General features: G+C 45.2%; 1 protein-coding gene across 9 annotated transcripts in view; it reads right to left on the bottom strand.

Moving 5' to 3' along the window:
• LOC139059860 (uncharacterized) overlaps positions 1–16,829 on the bottom strand; it is a 418,798-nt gene that overhangs the window by 251,230 nt on the left and 150,739 nt on the right. For all 9 annotated transcript variants that reach the window (XM_070538324.1, XM_070538325.1, XM_070538330.1 and 6 more), the window contains one exon: positions 15,587–15,687. In XM_070538324.1, the coding sequence (XP_070394425.1) occupies positions 15,587–15,687 (101 nt within the window). The remainder of the gene's footprint in view (positions 1–15,586; positions 15,688–16,829) is intronic.

Genomic DNA, 16,829 nt, shown 5'->3' with positions numbered 1-16,829 from the left:
ACTACCTCACGGGCGACCTCAATGACGTGTGGGTGCGGGGCGGGTTACCTGACACCTGCAAACTCGTCCAGACGATCCTCATTCGAAAACCGGGAAGGCGCCTGACGTCGATAACCTTCGCCCCATCCCGTTCACTTCGTGCGTGGGTAAAGTGGCTGAGCATGTTGTACTTAGCAGAATCGGCCGGTGTCTCGAAAACCAAGACTGTTTCACGCCCCACATGATCGGCTTCCGACCCGAGCTCTCGACGCAGGATACGACGCTTCTCGTAAACACCAGATCGTAGACGCCGGGGCCACTTGGGGCACCCGCGCCATACTCGGCCTCGACCTGGAGTACGCGTTCGATAACATCGAGCACTCGACATTACTTAAGGCAATCGCAGACCTAGGGCTCGGTTCTACGAATACGTCCGCTCCTTTCTAACCCATCACAAGGCCGTGCTTCGTGCCGGAGACTTGACGTCAGAAGAAGTCGATCTCGGACAGCATGGCACCACCCAGGGCTGCGTCCTCTCGCCGCCACTTTTCAACCTGGACATGGTCGGGCTCTCCGAACAACTCTCGAACATACAAGGCCTCAACCATACGGTATACACAGACGACATCACAATCTGGTGCTCCGCGGGGTCGGACGGCTTTATCGAATCGGCTCTGCAAGAGGCTGTCGAAACCGCCGAATCCTACCTCGACCACACGGGCCTCAAGTGCTCCTCCGCCAAATCGGAGCTGCTGCTGTACTGTCCAAAATGACAAAGCAAAAGGCCTAAGAGGTGGAAACCGCTGTCTGAGCGCAACATCAGTGTCCGCACCAGGGACGGTCGCCCCATACCCAGGGTCAACTCCATCCGAGTACTGGGAAAGATAATCGAGGCGGGCGGATCTAACATCTAGACGGCGCACAAGCTGACGACAAAAGCGGACAACGCAGTACGGATCGTACGCACAGTGACCAACCGTCACCACGGCCTCAACGAACGCAATCTGCTATGTCTCATGCACGGGTTCGTCCTATGTCACTTCACCTGCGTCGCAGCAGTGCACAAGTGGAAACAATCAGAGCGTGACCAGCTCAACAGCCTCATCCGAAGGGTAGTGATGCGGGCCCTCTGGCCCCCGCTCACCAAGCCGACGTATCGACTCCTCGAGCTCGGGGCACACAATACGCACAAAGCGATCGCTGAGACTCAGGAGAGAGCGCAGATTACGACTCACTCCGACCAAGACGGGTCATCACATCTTGCGCGAGCTCGGCTACTTCGCACCTAACACCCAGGATCCACCGGAGTTTACGCCGGTTCCCCGCGAGCTCCGCAACCTGATCCCGCTCGCACCCATTTTGCGAAGCGTGCATCCGGAGTACAATCGAGGCAGGCGCCTAGCCCAAGCGACCGCATTCTTCAAACGCTTAGACAAGAAAGCAGACGACGATGCTTTCGTGGAAGCTACCGCCTACCGATGCAACGGAGCCTTCACTGCGGTAGCGGTCTCCTCCTCGCAGCGGACCCTAAACGCCACTACGGTACACACACGCTACCCTGAGGTGGCAGAGCAAGTGACCATATCCCTGGCAATGCCCGACGAGAAGCGAAAGATAACAGTCAGTGTATCGAGACCGGCCAACAGAGAAGTCGTCTCCGACCAGGAGGTACGCGTCTTCCGCGGTGCTGATCCGGTGCTGATCCTAGGCGCCCCGCCGAACCTCAGCGAGACAGCCTACGACGCTGCACGCGCGCTTACTGACAACGTCGTCACCCCTGGGTAACCAGGTCTCGTTGACTTGAATGCGAAGACGGATGCCCCAGTAACATACAATGAAATCACTAAAGATTTTTGCTTGGAACGACGTCTCTTTACGCCCCAGCACCCCAAGCTAAATAGCGCGCAAGCGCTCACGCTACACTTGTTACAAACACATACCTAATCCAACCCCACCACGTTACACATCACCTACCAGGACGTCTACCCAGACGATGCGCGCCCCTCGTGGGAGATCACGGCAACACTCGCACACATGCTCTGGGAGTATAGAAACGCTCCGCCCGACTCTACGTCCGAGAAGTGGGAGAAGATCCTATGAAGCCCGCTCCTACAAGACCAGCAATAGGCCGTGCAGCTTGCTCGCTCAGCGTGGGAGACACTCAGTGCGCGCTGACGTGCGTCCTGCGAAGCCTTTATTAATGTTTCTCCAACCACCTATAGCGCCAACGGCCATTGCAGGAATGGAGAGTAAATAGAACACATTTAGCAAAGAATAAAGAAGCGATAACAAAAAGAAAACAACATGCAATGCAAGTTCCCTGGTTAACATAAAGTTGATTGAAGAATTCAGCATGGTGACAAAGAACAAACATTACCGGCTCAAGCATTACACTCTTCTGTAATAAGGAGTGAACAATATTTCAATGTCTCAGTATGGTGATGGGGCGACACATTCACTCAGGATGGTGTAAAGTGTATGTAAGTGCACCGGTTTTGATGAAGCTCCTATGTAAATGAAATTGTAGAGAGATAATCATAGCATGGAAAAACTTCAATGACTCATTGTGGCCTTAGGAGGAGAGAGTGGTAAGCTCAATATTTCAAATATGGGAGCCGTTACAATGAAAGCCATCGCACGAGACCTGTGCCTCCGACTTATGACAATAAGATCAGCTGAAATATAACAATGTGTACATGAACACAAAAGTTTAATGACCATGAAGTTGTGCATTTGGTTGCTGAAGTGCAAGATGCATGACAAAGCTGCTTTATAATATGATGATACCATTGTACATATTAAATATATCTGAAAGAAGAAATGAAGTTAACCGAGGGACCCGATTTTTATCAATCATATCATAAGAAGCCGACAAACAAGGACACTGAGGACAACACAGAGGAAGTTTCTTGTTCATACTAATTAAAATAAAGAAAAATTATTGGAATTGAAAGTGGATGACCTGCAGAAAGTGGATGATCCACTTGCAGCAAGTTGTTTCTTCATCCACTTTAAATGCCATTAGGTTACAACTTTATTTCAATTAGTATTTGCAAGTAATTTCTTCTGTCATGTCCTTTGTGCATTTGTTAATTGGCGTCTTATGATATGATTACATTGTAACGCTGCACGACACCGCGGAAGGAAGAGAAAGTAGAGTTGTGTGCGAGGACCTGGCTGCTGCCCCTTGCCTTGTGCTAGCCATCTATCATCTTACAAGTAAACCCATCCCAACCGTAAAAAAATTTGGCGGAGGTGCGGGATAGATCACACTGGACGAGCGAGCTATACTGCCCCATCGACACAGCATATGGTTGGTCGAGCTACCACCGGGAGACGCCCACATGAGTGATTCGGAGCAAGAGTTTGGGGGCGCAACTCACCGCCCCGTTCCAAAGGGGACGCTCATAACATCCATCCAACCATTTATCTGAAGGAGGGCGTTTTGGCGACGAAACCGCGGAAGAAGGTATTCGCCGAATGCAAGCAGCAAGTACATTGAAGCACATGCAAGCACATGCATTCAAGTACATGCCCATTGCAGGCACATGCAATGCAAGCACATTATAGGCAATGAAAACGACGACGTCGAAGGCTGCTTCAGACACTACGAGAGGATGAGCCGTCACAACGAATGCAGTGCGTCTGGTCAGCTTTCTAACGTTGTCTTTTGCCTTGCCGGAAGTGCCTTTGTGTTTTTCCACAATAACGATGGCTCGCTCACAACTTGGGACAGCTCCGTCAAGGAAATAACGAAATACTTTGGTGATTCGCTTTCTCCCGCCGTGGTTGCTCAGTGGCTATGGTGTTGGGCTGCTGAGCACGAGGTCGCGGGATCGAATCCCGGCCACGGCGGCCGCATTTCGATGGAGGCGAAATGCGAAAACACCCGTGTGCTTAGATTTAGGTGCACGTTAAAGAACCCCAGGTGGTCGAAATTTCCGGAGTCCTCCACTACGGCGTGCCTCATAATCCGAAAGTGGTTTTGGCACGTAAAACCCCAAATATTATTATTATTCGCTTTCGAAGAGGGGCGGAGCAAAGACTTTCACGACGAGCGCAGCTACAGCGATAGCCATGCACTACGTACATTGAGGAAATCCTGAAGCTTTTCGGAAGTGTGAACGAAAGTATGTCGGACGAGTACAAGGTTTTACACGTACTCAAGGGAATTGGCGAAGGTGCATACAATTTATTTTATATTTAAGGATGGCCTCACTACGCCTTCCGACTTAGGGCGCCATTGTCGTACGTTCGAGGCTCTTAAAACACACCGCCTTCTTCCGAAGTTTGGACGGCTGGACAACGTGACCAACATTGCATGTGTGGACGTATCTGCCTGTACGCCGAGTTATCAGGGATGAGCTGGCTCATTTTCAAGGCTTAGATGCCAACCGCGTGTGCCACCAACGTAGCGTGTGCCACCAACGCAATGGCGCTCCGTTGAAGAGCGCTACTACGAGGCACCGGCAGCCTGGTTACGAACTACCTACTGCGATCGTCCCATTCACAACACCCATGCCCAGAGCATCGTGGTCAAGCTACAGCGTACGAGTTTTGAACATCGACACGACAGACAGCCACGAGGTGAGTTTCCCTTCAACAACTCGCCTTGGAGATCTGTGCCCAACTTCAATTAAAATTACAGGCGGCCTTCTTGGTACAGCTGCTGGGCTCAGCCACACATCGCGAAGTATAGCAGCCGTCGCCTAGCCTGCAGCGTGCCGGGCAAGATCGTGCATATTCACCCCGCATGCAACAATCTGCATCCTGGCAACCATTTATCCCTTTTCATCAGCTACCTCGGCAGTACCCGGGAAGGAATGATTCCCCAGTATCGGACCGCAGCCTAAATATATATATATATATATATATATATATATATACAAATAAATGTACCTTTATTTAAACATCACGGATATATATAACAGTGGCGTAGTCCCAAATTTCGTTCGGGGGGGGGGGGGGGGGCGGGTTCTCACAATGGAGCTCGGCCTCCTCCTCAAAGGAAACGACACATTAGGTCTGATGCTCCTCTCTAAATACATATAGAAGGAGACTTCGTTTTTCTCGGCAACCACTTCACCAAATTTGATAAGGTTTGTTGCATTTAAAAGAAAAACCTAAATTCTAGTGATTGTTTTTTTTTTCAATTTTCGATTTACGTCGTCAATATTTTATTGAAAGTGGCAAAAATAAAAAAAATCAGAAAATGAAAATGGTTTACAACTCTGTGCGTCAGCAATGAAAATTGATATCACAATTCTGTGAATTGCACATAATAGTACATCTAGAGCGGACAAAATTGATGTTACACATGTATCTCAAGAAATAAAGTAATATGGAAATACGGCTTTTGTAGAACTTTTGTACATTACATAACCGATTCCCATGAGATACAAATGCACATATCCAATCTGTCCGCTTTAAATGGTGTAATGGATGCCGTTTACAGAGCCAACATATCTGTTCTTGATGCAGAGCTATTAATTTGTAAACTTCATGCTTCTATTTTTTTCGAAGTTTCGAATTTTTCAAAGTATTTAAAAAAAAGTTCCGGCCCTAAATCGAAATTCCGCTTCCAACAGACACTACAATTTAACTCACTCTCTCAAATGCAACAAATTTCATTAAAAGGGATTCAGGAGTTATCTCAGAAAAGCGTTTCTGAGTTTTACATGTATCACAATAGGCCGCGTCGGAGTTGGGCCCGAGCTAAAGCTTCCTCCTAAACAATTTGCCTAGGGATCAAATACATGAATAATAACTGCATTGTTATTGCCAAAGATGCTGCAAACGAATTCTTGAACGCTACGCACTGTCAATACAAGTAAAATATGTATTTTGTCATAAAATAATATGCTCGTATGTGCCAAAATTTGTGCCAAACATAACTGATGTCAATGCTTCCATATTTTGTCTATTTAGTAAGTAAAGAAAATATCAGATGAACTTTAGAACTACATCAGTTCGAAACCAGCAAAGCAGTGCATGTCCTTCACATAAAATTGTAATGTCCGTGAAATGAACAAGTTGAGGACAAATATGTTAATGAAACTGCTAATGAAAATATATCATTCAAGATCCTTGTTTACAGTCTTGTACATACGCAACAGTCAGTAAGAAATCTCAATAACGCTGTCATTTGTTCCATTGTATTACGCAGGAGCAGCTGTCACCAGCCGTGTATCATGAGCATCGCGAGGTTACGTTTCATTGAAATTATGGTCGCAACAGAGAGCACGTATAAAGAGCAGGAGTTCTGCATAATATACGAGGGTGAGTCAAATGAAAGAGAGCCAATGGGAATATATGACAAACGGGGTAATTTATTTAAAAGTAGTCTCCATGAGCATTTAAACATGTCTCCCATTGAGTAACGAGTCGCGCGATCCCCGTGAGTTGCCGCATTAAAACGTCTCCAACGGACTCTTTCAAGTCATCGTGCGGCACGAATCTGGTTCCCTTGAGCTGTTTCTTCAGGAGACCCAAAATGTGGAAGTCACAAGGCGACAGGTCTGAAGTGTATGACGGATGTTGCAGCGTTTCCCACTTGAACTTTGCAGTTTTGTATTAACCACCTCCGCGACGTGGGGACGGGCATTGTCGTGGAACAACATGAGCGCATTCGTCAATTTTTCACGTAGTTCGTTCTTGATTGTGACACGCAGCCGATCCGGCGTTTCACAACATCGGAAACAATTGATAGTCTCTCAAGATTTAGCAATTTCTATCAGTAATGGCCCCAGGTGAGCGAAAGATAAAAGTGAACTTTTCAGGCGGAAATGACGGTCTTTGCTTTCTTTGGGGGTGGTGAAGTCTTATGTTTCCATTGTCAGCTTTGCCATCGTGTTTCAGGCTCGTGGTAGTGACATGATTGTTGATCTCCGATCACAATTGCAGACAAGAAATCGTCACTGTTATTGTGATACCGGATCAGACGAGTAAAGGCAGCGCCAAATTTCTCCGTATTCTGGCGGTGGTTCAAAATATTGGGCATCCATTCCTCACACAAGAGCCGATAAGCGAGATGTTCATGAATTATAACGTGAACGGTGACGGTGAACCGAACCGTGACTGATGTTCACGCGCCCTGGCAGTTCATCAATGCTTACCTTCGTTCTTGTGTCATCAGATCATCAACCTTTGCAATTTTGTTAGGGGTGATTGCACCATGGCTTTGGCCCTATCTGGGATGGTCATTGCAACTTTCACGTCCTTCTTTAAACCGTTTGTTCTAGCGCTTCAGAGTGGCCAATGAAATGAAATGTTCAATGTGCACGGCCGCCATACCTTGACTAATTTCTTTTTGGGAAACACCTTCATCCGTCAAAAATCTCACGGCATCACGCTGCTCAACTTCGCAAGCGTCCATTACGTCACGCTACCATGTTCAACCCAGTGTATGAGCGCATTAAAGAACAGTTATCCTCACACCTCAGTGTCACTTTTGTAAATGAGAGATGCCTGTGTGCTACGCGCAGGCTTGCCGATAAGGAACAGAACCATAATTGCGCAGGGTGCATAGGCTCACTTTCGTTTCACTCGCCCTCGTACATTAGAAATGCGAAGATACAGCTTTATAAAGGGCAAAAAAAGTGCCACTGGAAACAATGTTCACTGCACGTATGCAAAAAACCTCGCAACAAAATATCTAAACATACGTATCAGTCTCCAATAAATCTAGGCATCTAAGAAAAAGTCACGGCATATAATGGGTCAATCAAGCCAAATAAACATGTTGCGCTATCACAGACTCACAGAATCCTAGATCCCGCTCCCATTCCATCCACTGCCCCCGATGCGGCGCGCTTGCTCCTCACTTTTCTCCCTTGCGCACACAAGACTTAGCCACCATCGTCGGCCCACCCACGTCATCCCCCACCTACGCTTTCACTCGCAATGCGGCGCGCGGTAACGATGTCATCGCCCTTGGACTTTATGCGGAACATGAAGGCAACGGCGACGACAGGAATGCACCTAGAGTGTCCATATAATTGCTATCGCAATAATATAATAAGAGTATCCGGCAGCTGAAGCGTTCCATGACTCATTACTTTCCGCAAAAGAAGTAACAAAATACAATTTTTCACATTAGACAATTCGCTGCGCCACAACAACGTTTTTTTTGTTTTCTCTTGTTGGGCGGGGGGCACCGTAAGGAAAAAAAGAATGCAAAGGAAAGTATGTTGGTCACAATCGAATGCCTACTTTGGGCAACTAATGTGGCTAATAAAGGAATATCGAAGAAAACACGAGACGCTTGGTCCACCAAGAACCATGCGCATACTGCTCGGTATCCTACACCGGCGAGACAAGACTTTCTGGAGAGGTTGCGCTCAAGCAAACGCGGTGAAATCCGTTGAGTCCCCATAGCGATGGCTGCGAGCGACCATTATTTCCTTTTCTCATCTGCTAGCTAGAAAGCGTCCAAAACTATGCCAGGCGAAAATGTACTCGGCCAGAGAAAACCGAACGCGCACCGAAGTGCACCGTGCGGTGGTCAGGGGAACACGAGAAAAACGCATGCGCATCCCCTACCCGCTGGCCATGGCAGCCCGCGGGTAGGGGAGCAAGAACAAAAAAATTGAAGAGGCCCATATTACTCATATCATAAGAAGTAACTTCCTCTATATTGCCCTTGGTGTCAGTGTTTGTTGGCTTCTTATGATATGACTAATGAAAATCGGGCCCCTCGGTTAACCCCGTCTCTTCTCGATCATTACATAACGAGGGTCTCGAATCCGGCTACATTGATGCCTTCAGGTAGCATATGTGGGTTTATTGACCAGTTGCCTTCACCCAAAAAGATCAGGTTCTCGTGACGCCTGCGGCAAAAAGGACGTTCCACGTCCGCCGCCAAGGTCTGTGAGTGGTGGCGCTGGCTAACACTCCCAGGGTTCTACTAAGACACATAAATACCCAAGAAAGTGGATGGGGAAACAGCACCCAGGTAGCTCAGTTGGTAGAGAATCGCAGGCGAAATGCGAAGGTTGTTGGTCCGGTTCCCACCTGCGGCAAGTTGCTTTTTCATTCACTTTCATTTCCATGAATTTATCGCTTCTTTATTTCATTTATTAGGCACAAGTACCTTCCCCTATGTTGTCCTTGGTGTCAATCTTTGTTGGCTTCTTATGATATGACTAATGAAAATCGGGCACCTCGGTTAACCCCTTCTCTTCTCGTTCAAACTAATGCGAGAGAATATTAAGATTTTATGTATTCATATGAATACTAGTATGGAGTAACTATGCACGGCACAATATATTATACTCCTGACTTCCGGTCGCGTCATAGCAACGCAAGCTGTTTAATATTTTCTCAAAGTCTCTTTTAACACGAAAAGCCAGCAGTGCACCCATAAGGATATTGTGGTTGTAACAAATTATATGAAGTGACATACAGTACTTCACATGAGAAGAGAACATTTCCCTTTTGCATACTGCAAGGCCGTCAGCACTGAGAACATGCTGAGATACTTGCGCGTCATAGTAAGATTCACGCTCTGCAACAAGATTACATATTTTGCTTTATAGCTCGATGTGCATGGCTGGATCGCTAAGGACTTGGAAGTTTCATACTCACTACAATTCTCATGGAATAAAGAGATTCACCCCCTTTACAAGTATTTCCGCTTTCAAGCAAGCACATTTTTAAAAGCACACTCATTCAATAAGGTGAGCAACGCAGAAAAATACACATTCACAATGCAACATCTTGGAAGCGCATTGTGGTTTCAACTGTGGTTGCAGGTACATCACCAAGATAATGAAGAAACACAAAAACTGCATGTAACTGACTGAAGCTACTCGTTGGAATGCGCTGCAGAACTTGGCTGCAAACACATCGTACACCGCGGCACATTTGTGGAGCACAGCACGTGAGACACGTGGGACACATGCGCACTGCAGAGACATGTGTTTTTTAGGAGGGGGAGGTTCTTTGGCAGCGCGATAAACACACAAGGCACGGAGGACAGGAGCACAACCCACGCACATTCAACACACCGAAACGATTGGAAATATGGATGACGCGGGTGCAACATGCGCCTCACGAGTGAGGAACCCTCATAGATTATATGCTTTCGAACTAAAATAGCTAAAATGCGCCCAATAACATCGCACACTGCGCATGTGTACGTCTGAGGTCATGCTAACAATTTCAGAGCCTGATGGTGATGACAGCTGCAACAAGTCATTTGAAACGAACGGATGGCGCAGGTATCACAGGCTGGAGCGCAAAACATCACGAAGGGGCTTCAAAACAAACATTTCCTCTCTACCGAAGACAAATCGTTGAAATCATGGCCCGGCAACGGCTTCTTAAGAGCAACATTACCAGATCTCGAAGGCCATCCTTTTGCTGGGTGTATTCGGCAGAAGTTACTGCAAAACATAAGTACCTCATAGAATTTCTTTCTGCGCTAAGCTATTGCGGGCCATATAAGCAGTTTGATGGTTATTTTGTATCGTAGCAGCATACGTATTTGGCCACGACGCGGCAATAAACGAGAGTGTACCAGGTAATATTACAGGCAGAACAACAGCACCCGTCTACGCTCGCCCCATGTGACCTGCGGACAGCGCCATCCACCGCCCCGTTTCAAAGTAGACGAGCATAGCATTAATTGATCTATCCTGTTCTTTAGTTTCAAAGTGCCGATTACTTGTGCGTTATACGAGCTGCTGCGATGTGTTTGTCCAATCGTGTGGTTTTGTGTTTTTTACTAATGAAATGTGACCTCGTTCGTGCCCACAACTGCCTCAATATAGCTTGTGTCTCTCTGGAAACTCGCCGCATGCGTGGCGCGCCAAAAAATGTGTGGCAACGATTTTCATGCCGTGGGCCTGTTCTCAAGGAAAGTTGGTTTTACGTCGCAAATAAATGCGTATTATCAACGTGTCTCAGCTCGTATATTACACAGCGGCATGTATGCTTGTGGCGACGGGAGAGCCCCAGAAATGCAGGGACCCCATGGCTGCAGCACCACGGCGCATAATCTGGATGGTCAGGTAAGGGATGTATGAAGTGTGCGTGCAGTAGAGTCACGGTATCACTTGTGGATAAGATTATTGGCCACTTTCTCAACCCACCTAAGTAGGCTAAATAGATATGCAACTCTGTTCAACTTGCAGCTTGTTTGTGTTCTTAGACGTTATGCCCGAATTGTGGTGTTCCATATAAAAGCAGGCCCTCTCCAATACTTCTCCAACAACCCCAGTCATGTACTAATTCTGGCCATGTCGTCCCTGCAAACTTCTTAATCTCATCCGCCCATCTAACTTTCTGCCACCCCCTGCTACGCTTCCCTTCCTTTGGAATCCAGTCCGTAACCCTTAATGACCATCGGTTATCTTCCCTCCTCATTACGTGTCCTGTCCATGCCCATTTCTTCTTCTTGATTTCAACTAAGGTGTCATTAACTCGCGTTTGTTCCCTCACCCAATCTGCTGTTTTCTTATCCCTTAACGTTATACCCATCATTCTTCTTTCCATAGCTCGTTGCGTCGTCCTCAATTTAAGTAGAACACTTTTCGTGAGCCTCCAGGTTTCTGCCCCGTAGCTGAGTACTGGTAAGACTTAGCTATTATACACTTTTCTCTTGAGGGATAATGGCAACCTGCTGTTCATGATCTGAGAATGCCTGCCAAACGCACCCCAGCCCATTCTTATCCTTCTGATTATTTCCGTCTCATAATCCACATCCGCCGTCACTACCTGCCCTAAGTAGATGTATTCCCTTACGACTTCCAGTGCCTCACTGCCTATTGTAAATTGCTGTTCTCTTCCGATACTTTTAAACATTACTTTAGCTTTCTGCAGATTTATTTTTACACCCACTCTTCTGCTTTGCCTCTCCAGGTCAGAGAGCATGCATTGCAATGGGTCCCCTGAGTTACTAAGCAAGGCAATATCATCAGCGAATCGCAAATTACTATGGTATTCCCCATTACCTTTTATTCCCAATTCTTCCCAATGCAGGTCTCTGAATACATCCTGTACACACGCTGTGAATAGCATTGGAGAGATTGCATTTCTCTGCCTGACCCCTTTCTTTGTTGGGATTTTGTTGCTGTGGTTATGGAGGACTACGGTGGCTGTGGAGCCGCTATAGATATCTTTCAGTATTTTTACATACGGCACGTCTACACCCTGATTCGGTAATGCCTCCACGACTGCTGAGGTTACGACAGAATCGAACGCTTTCTCGTAACCAAAGCAAGCTATATATAAGGGTTGGTTATATTCCGCACATTTCTCTATCACCTGATTGACAGTGTGAATATGATCTATTGTTGAGTAGCCTTTACGGAATCCTGCCTGGTCCTTTGCTTGACAGAAGTCTAAGATGTTCCTGATTCTATTTGCGATTACCTAAGTAAATAGTTTGTAGGCAACTGACAGTTAGCTGATCGGTCTATAATTTTTCAAGTCTTTGGCGTCCCCTTTCTTATGGATTAGGATTATGTTAGCGTTCTTCCAAGATTCCGGTACGCTCGGGGTCATGATGCATTGCGTATACAGGGTGGCCAGTTTCTCTAGAACAATCTGTCCACTATCCTTGAACAAATCTGCTGTTACCTGATCCTCCCCAGCTGCCTTCCCCCTCTGCATATCTCCCAAGGCTTTCTTTACTTCTTCCGGCGTTACCTTTGGGATTTCGAATTCCTCTAGACCATTTTCTCTTCCATTATCGTCGCTGGTGCCACTGGTACTTTGTGAATTTCTATAGAACTCCTCAGCCACTTGAACGATCTCATCCATATTAGTAATGATATTTCCGGCTTTGTCTCTTAACGTACATGTCTGATTTTGTCTATTCCTAGTTTCTTCTTCACTGCTTTGAGGCTTCCTCCGTTCCTGAGAGCATGTTCAATTCTATCCATATTACACTTCCCTATGTCAGCTGTCTTACGCTTGTTGATTAACTTCGAAAGTTCTGCCAGTTCTATTCTAGCTGTAGGGTTACAGGCTTCCATACATTGGCGTTTCTTGATCAGATCTTTCGTCTCCCTCGATAGCTTACTGGTATCCTGTCTAACGGAGTTACCACCGACTTCTGTTGCACACTCCTTAATGATGCCCACAAGATTGTCGTTCATTGCTTCAACACTAAGGTCCTATTACTGAGTTAAAGCCGAATACCTATTCTGTAGCTATATCACTTTTTAAAAGAATAATTGTTCTGAAGCTCTTTCCTATGCTGTACGGTTCTTGCAGCATTTTTTTTCTGTTTGTACTGCATGTTCAGGTAAGAATTCAAAGTGTAGGGGGCTATATATGTCACAGGTCGAAGCGTACTTCATGCTCACCATTTTGTAATATCATCGATACTCACAATTATTCCGGTATTGTTCCAAGACTAACTGCCACTGGCCGTGGCGCATTTGATGAGCACGAATTCTTTGAAATGATATACGAAGGTTCGTATTCACTGCGCTGCAGTTACTGCACTAGTGAGGTGTTTTCTAGTAGGCCCTCATTTTTTCTGTTTCTTTTCTTCGCATGCTGTCCTCATTCATGCAAGAAGATAATGCAGGAGTTGCGCGTCTGTGCAGTTGCACTATTCTTCACTTCAAGTTAATACAGCATAAACCACATCGTTAACTAGTAGATGTATCGTTAAAGAAACACGCCATTTGTTCCATAGGGCATAACTGTCTGCTTGTTTTTGCTATGGCAATTTCTGGTTATTGAAGTGTTGCTCATCAAATGAATTTGATCTCAACAGCACCTGGTAGAACATTCTGCTTGGCACTGGCACTAATTCTACAGCTGTTGAAAATTATTTCTAATGCGTTGGGTCTCGTTCTATATGTTATGTTTGATGCTATGCATATGCTCAGCACAGTGAGAAGTCTTTGCTCTGCTTGGTGGTGTTCATGTCAGAATATTGACACGTGTACTTGTCTTTATAGGGCGACCACGTTTCGCCGCCTAACAGATGTTATCGCACAGCGCTGGACGCGCCTGCATGCACCGAAAGTTTCTGGAAAGTTATCGAGGCTTCTTGAACATTGAACTGGCGTCCTCATGTTGAAAATATTTGTCAATCAACATAGAGGAAGTTGTGCTACTTGCAAAGGAAATTACGCCAGGCGACGAAAGAAGTGAAGTTGATAGCATGCAAGACATATATCCGTCCGAGCCTAGAATACGCTGGTGCTTTGTGGAGCCCCCATCAAAAGGTTTTAAAACATAAACTAGAACGAATTCAAAGAATGTCAGTTCGCTTTATCTGCTCTAAATATCGACGACGTGACTCGGTGACTGAAATGTTAAAGATATGTAACTTGGAGTCACTGGAATCAAGAAGGCAGAAGCAGCGATTGAAATTGCTTTTTCAAATACTACACGCAGATGTGCAAATAAACAAGGATGATTATCTGACGCTCTTTCACAAAAGGTTACCACGCACAACACGCAGTACATTCATGCCACCAATAGTAGCTCGAACAGACTTATTGCGCTTTTCTTTCTTTCCTGACGCTATTAAAATGTGGAATGAATTACCGAATGAAGTGGCACAAAAAAATGCTATGAGTGATGTTGTGGTTGGCCTTAATAAGTATTTCGCTCACACCGTATAGCTTAAATTTGTTCCTTGCATGTAGCTGTGTGTTTTTTTTTCTACAAATGTTCTATGTATTACAAGTGTTCTCCTACAAATGATTTTCAATGTTTGTTCTATGCACAATTCAATTACTGACCCTCCCTGTAATGACCCTCAAGTGAGGGTTAACAGTATAACTAAATAAAATAAATAAAAATCCGCTTTCTGTTGTCGCCGAACCTTATGTTATCTGATTTCATCGCCTGACGCGAACGGTGTAAAACTTTGTAGAAGGCACGCGGGTCCCAAAGATTAGTCTGGAGCATTCGACGATTGATGTATAAAAGTCGACGCACTTGACCTGTTGATCAGATTTTCGACAATCGCCGACCGTGTTCGCCGCTATCGTTGTGCTATAAGTGTAGCCTGTCTTGAGGGCACAGGTTCGCCCAATAAAAGTTAGTTTTGTCGTTCACAGTACTGCTACTGTGTTCTTCAACGTAATCACCACGTGACAATATGTTCAAGCAGCAAGTCCAAATTATAATGGTAGGAGCGAGACTTCGATTACTGGGCATGCAGATTGAAAGCAGTGTATGTAATCCTACAGGTATTTTTGACAAAAATGCTTGTGTCTAAAGCTACCATCATATGCACTGCAACTCTTATGGTTTTAAGTTTGGTATGCCAGTATCTACAGCCAAACAAGTGTTTTAGCTACATAAAACAGCCTATGATGTGACTGCTGAAGTGAAATGTGTGGTTGATGTGCTTGCTTCTTTTTGTTGTTGTGTACTTAGACTTCTGTGGTGTTTAGGCACTGTCACACCAAGTGCGATAGCCTCTCTCCTTCTTTACATCTATATAAAACATTAAAGTAGAGTGCAATAATGTTTATTGCCTGTAAATGAGAATGCGATTGTTATCTTAATTTTTATCATTCTTGTTACACATATCACTTAGTTCATTCGTTTTTCATAAAAACGCTTTTTTTTCATAGTGAAAATAATTGCTTCACTTTTCGAAACATATTATATGACATAGTTTACTCACATTTTGTGGTCTTCTCGAATAAGTACCAGGAAAGCGACGCAAAGACCAGCAAATGGTGCTAAAGGACCCTTCTTCTCGACGTTAGCTAAGTTCTTAGGAGCCTGCGAGGAAGCATTGGTAGGCAAAGGTTAAGCTATTTTGGCGCTCATAGCTAGTCTTACAGTTTCGAGTACTTACATCGCATGCAAACTTATTAGGGTCTTTTCTAAAGTATCAAGAAGCCATAGCCTAATCCCTTATAATAAAAACCAGCTCGAAATAAAATACATTGAAAAAATAAATTATGGCGTTTTGCGTACCAAAACTATGATCTGATTATAAGGCATCCGTAGTGATAGACTGCGGAAATTTGGACCACCCGGGCTTTCCTAAAGTGCACCTAAATATAAGTGCTCGGGTGTTTTTGAATTCGCCCGCCATCGAAATGCGGCCGAGGGCGTCAGCTTATATATGCCGCTATTGTGTTTGATGTTGGCCTAAGCATGAGCGATGTATATTTATATATCGCAAATACCACTTCAAATTTTTAACCCCAATTTGTAGAGTTGTTTGAGTGCATCAGCAATAATCTGTGTACATGTTGCAGCAGTTTGTAAGAGGTAAGGGGCTGCAAAAACATACAGGCTAGACTTGTAAAATGTAGCATGTACGTGCACTTTAGCAATATCTGGAGCTCGGCACGTATACAGGCACATGAAGCCAAACAAGGCACAAGTGAAATACGTTCAGTACAACTGCGAAAATAATGAGGAAATACGAAACAAAAGTGGCCGAATGGACACATTGCTGCTGATGGGAGCAATGCCTGCATCGTGCCCTTTACAGTATTCCTCACCATGAGAGTGGGTATTGCTCACTGTGTACTTGTCCTATAACCTACAGCATTATCGTATTAATAGTAGCATGATTATCATCTTAGAGTTTACGAAGCAATACTGTGTTATTACTATGCCTTTTGTCTATAGAAAGATTAGAGATATCCGTGCATAAATTGGGCTGCCTGTACAGCACGTTCAACTTATTAGCTTGCCTAATGAATACCTCTCTTGTAACATGCCATAATATTGACAGCTAAGCCAATGCCTATTAGCTCATTTTTTCTATGAAGAAAAACTGCAGGTTACTTTCAGTTTTTTACCTAAATGCATCCACAAAAGGCAAAAAAAATTCCCCTCGCAAATGTGTATTTCAGAAGATGCAGAATGTCCGCTTAATTTGACATGAGCACCAGCTCTCGGAAGTG

Source organism: Dermacentor albipictus, chromosome 5 (assembly GCF_038994185.2).
Source record: "Dermacentor albipictus isolate Rhodes 1998 colony chromosome 5, USDA_Dalb.pri_finalv2, whole genome shotgun sequence".
Lineage (NCBI taxonomy): Eukaryota > Metazoa > Arthropoda > Arachnida > Ixodida > Ixodidae > Dermacentor > Dermacentor albipictus.
Note: the sequence above shows the minus strand (reverse complement) of the source record. Positions and strands in the feature narration are given on the sequence as shown.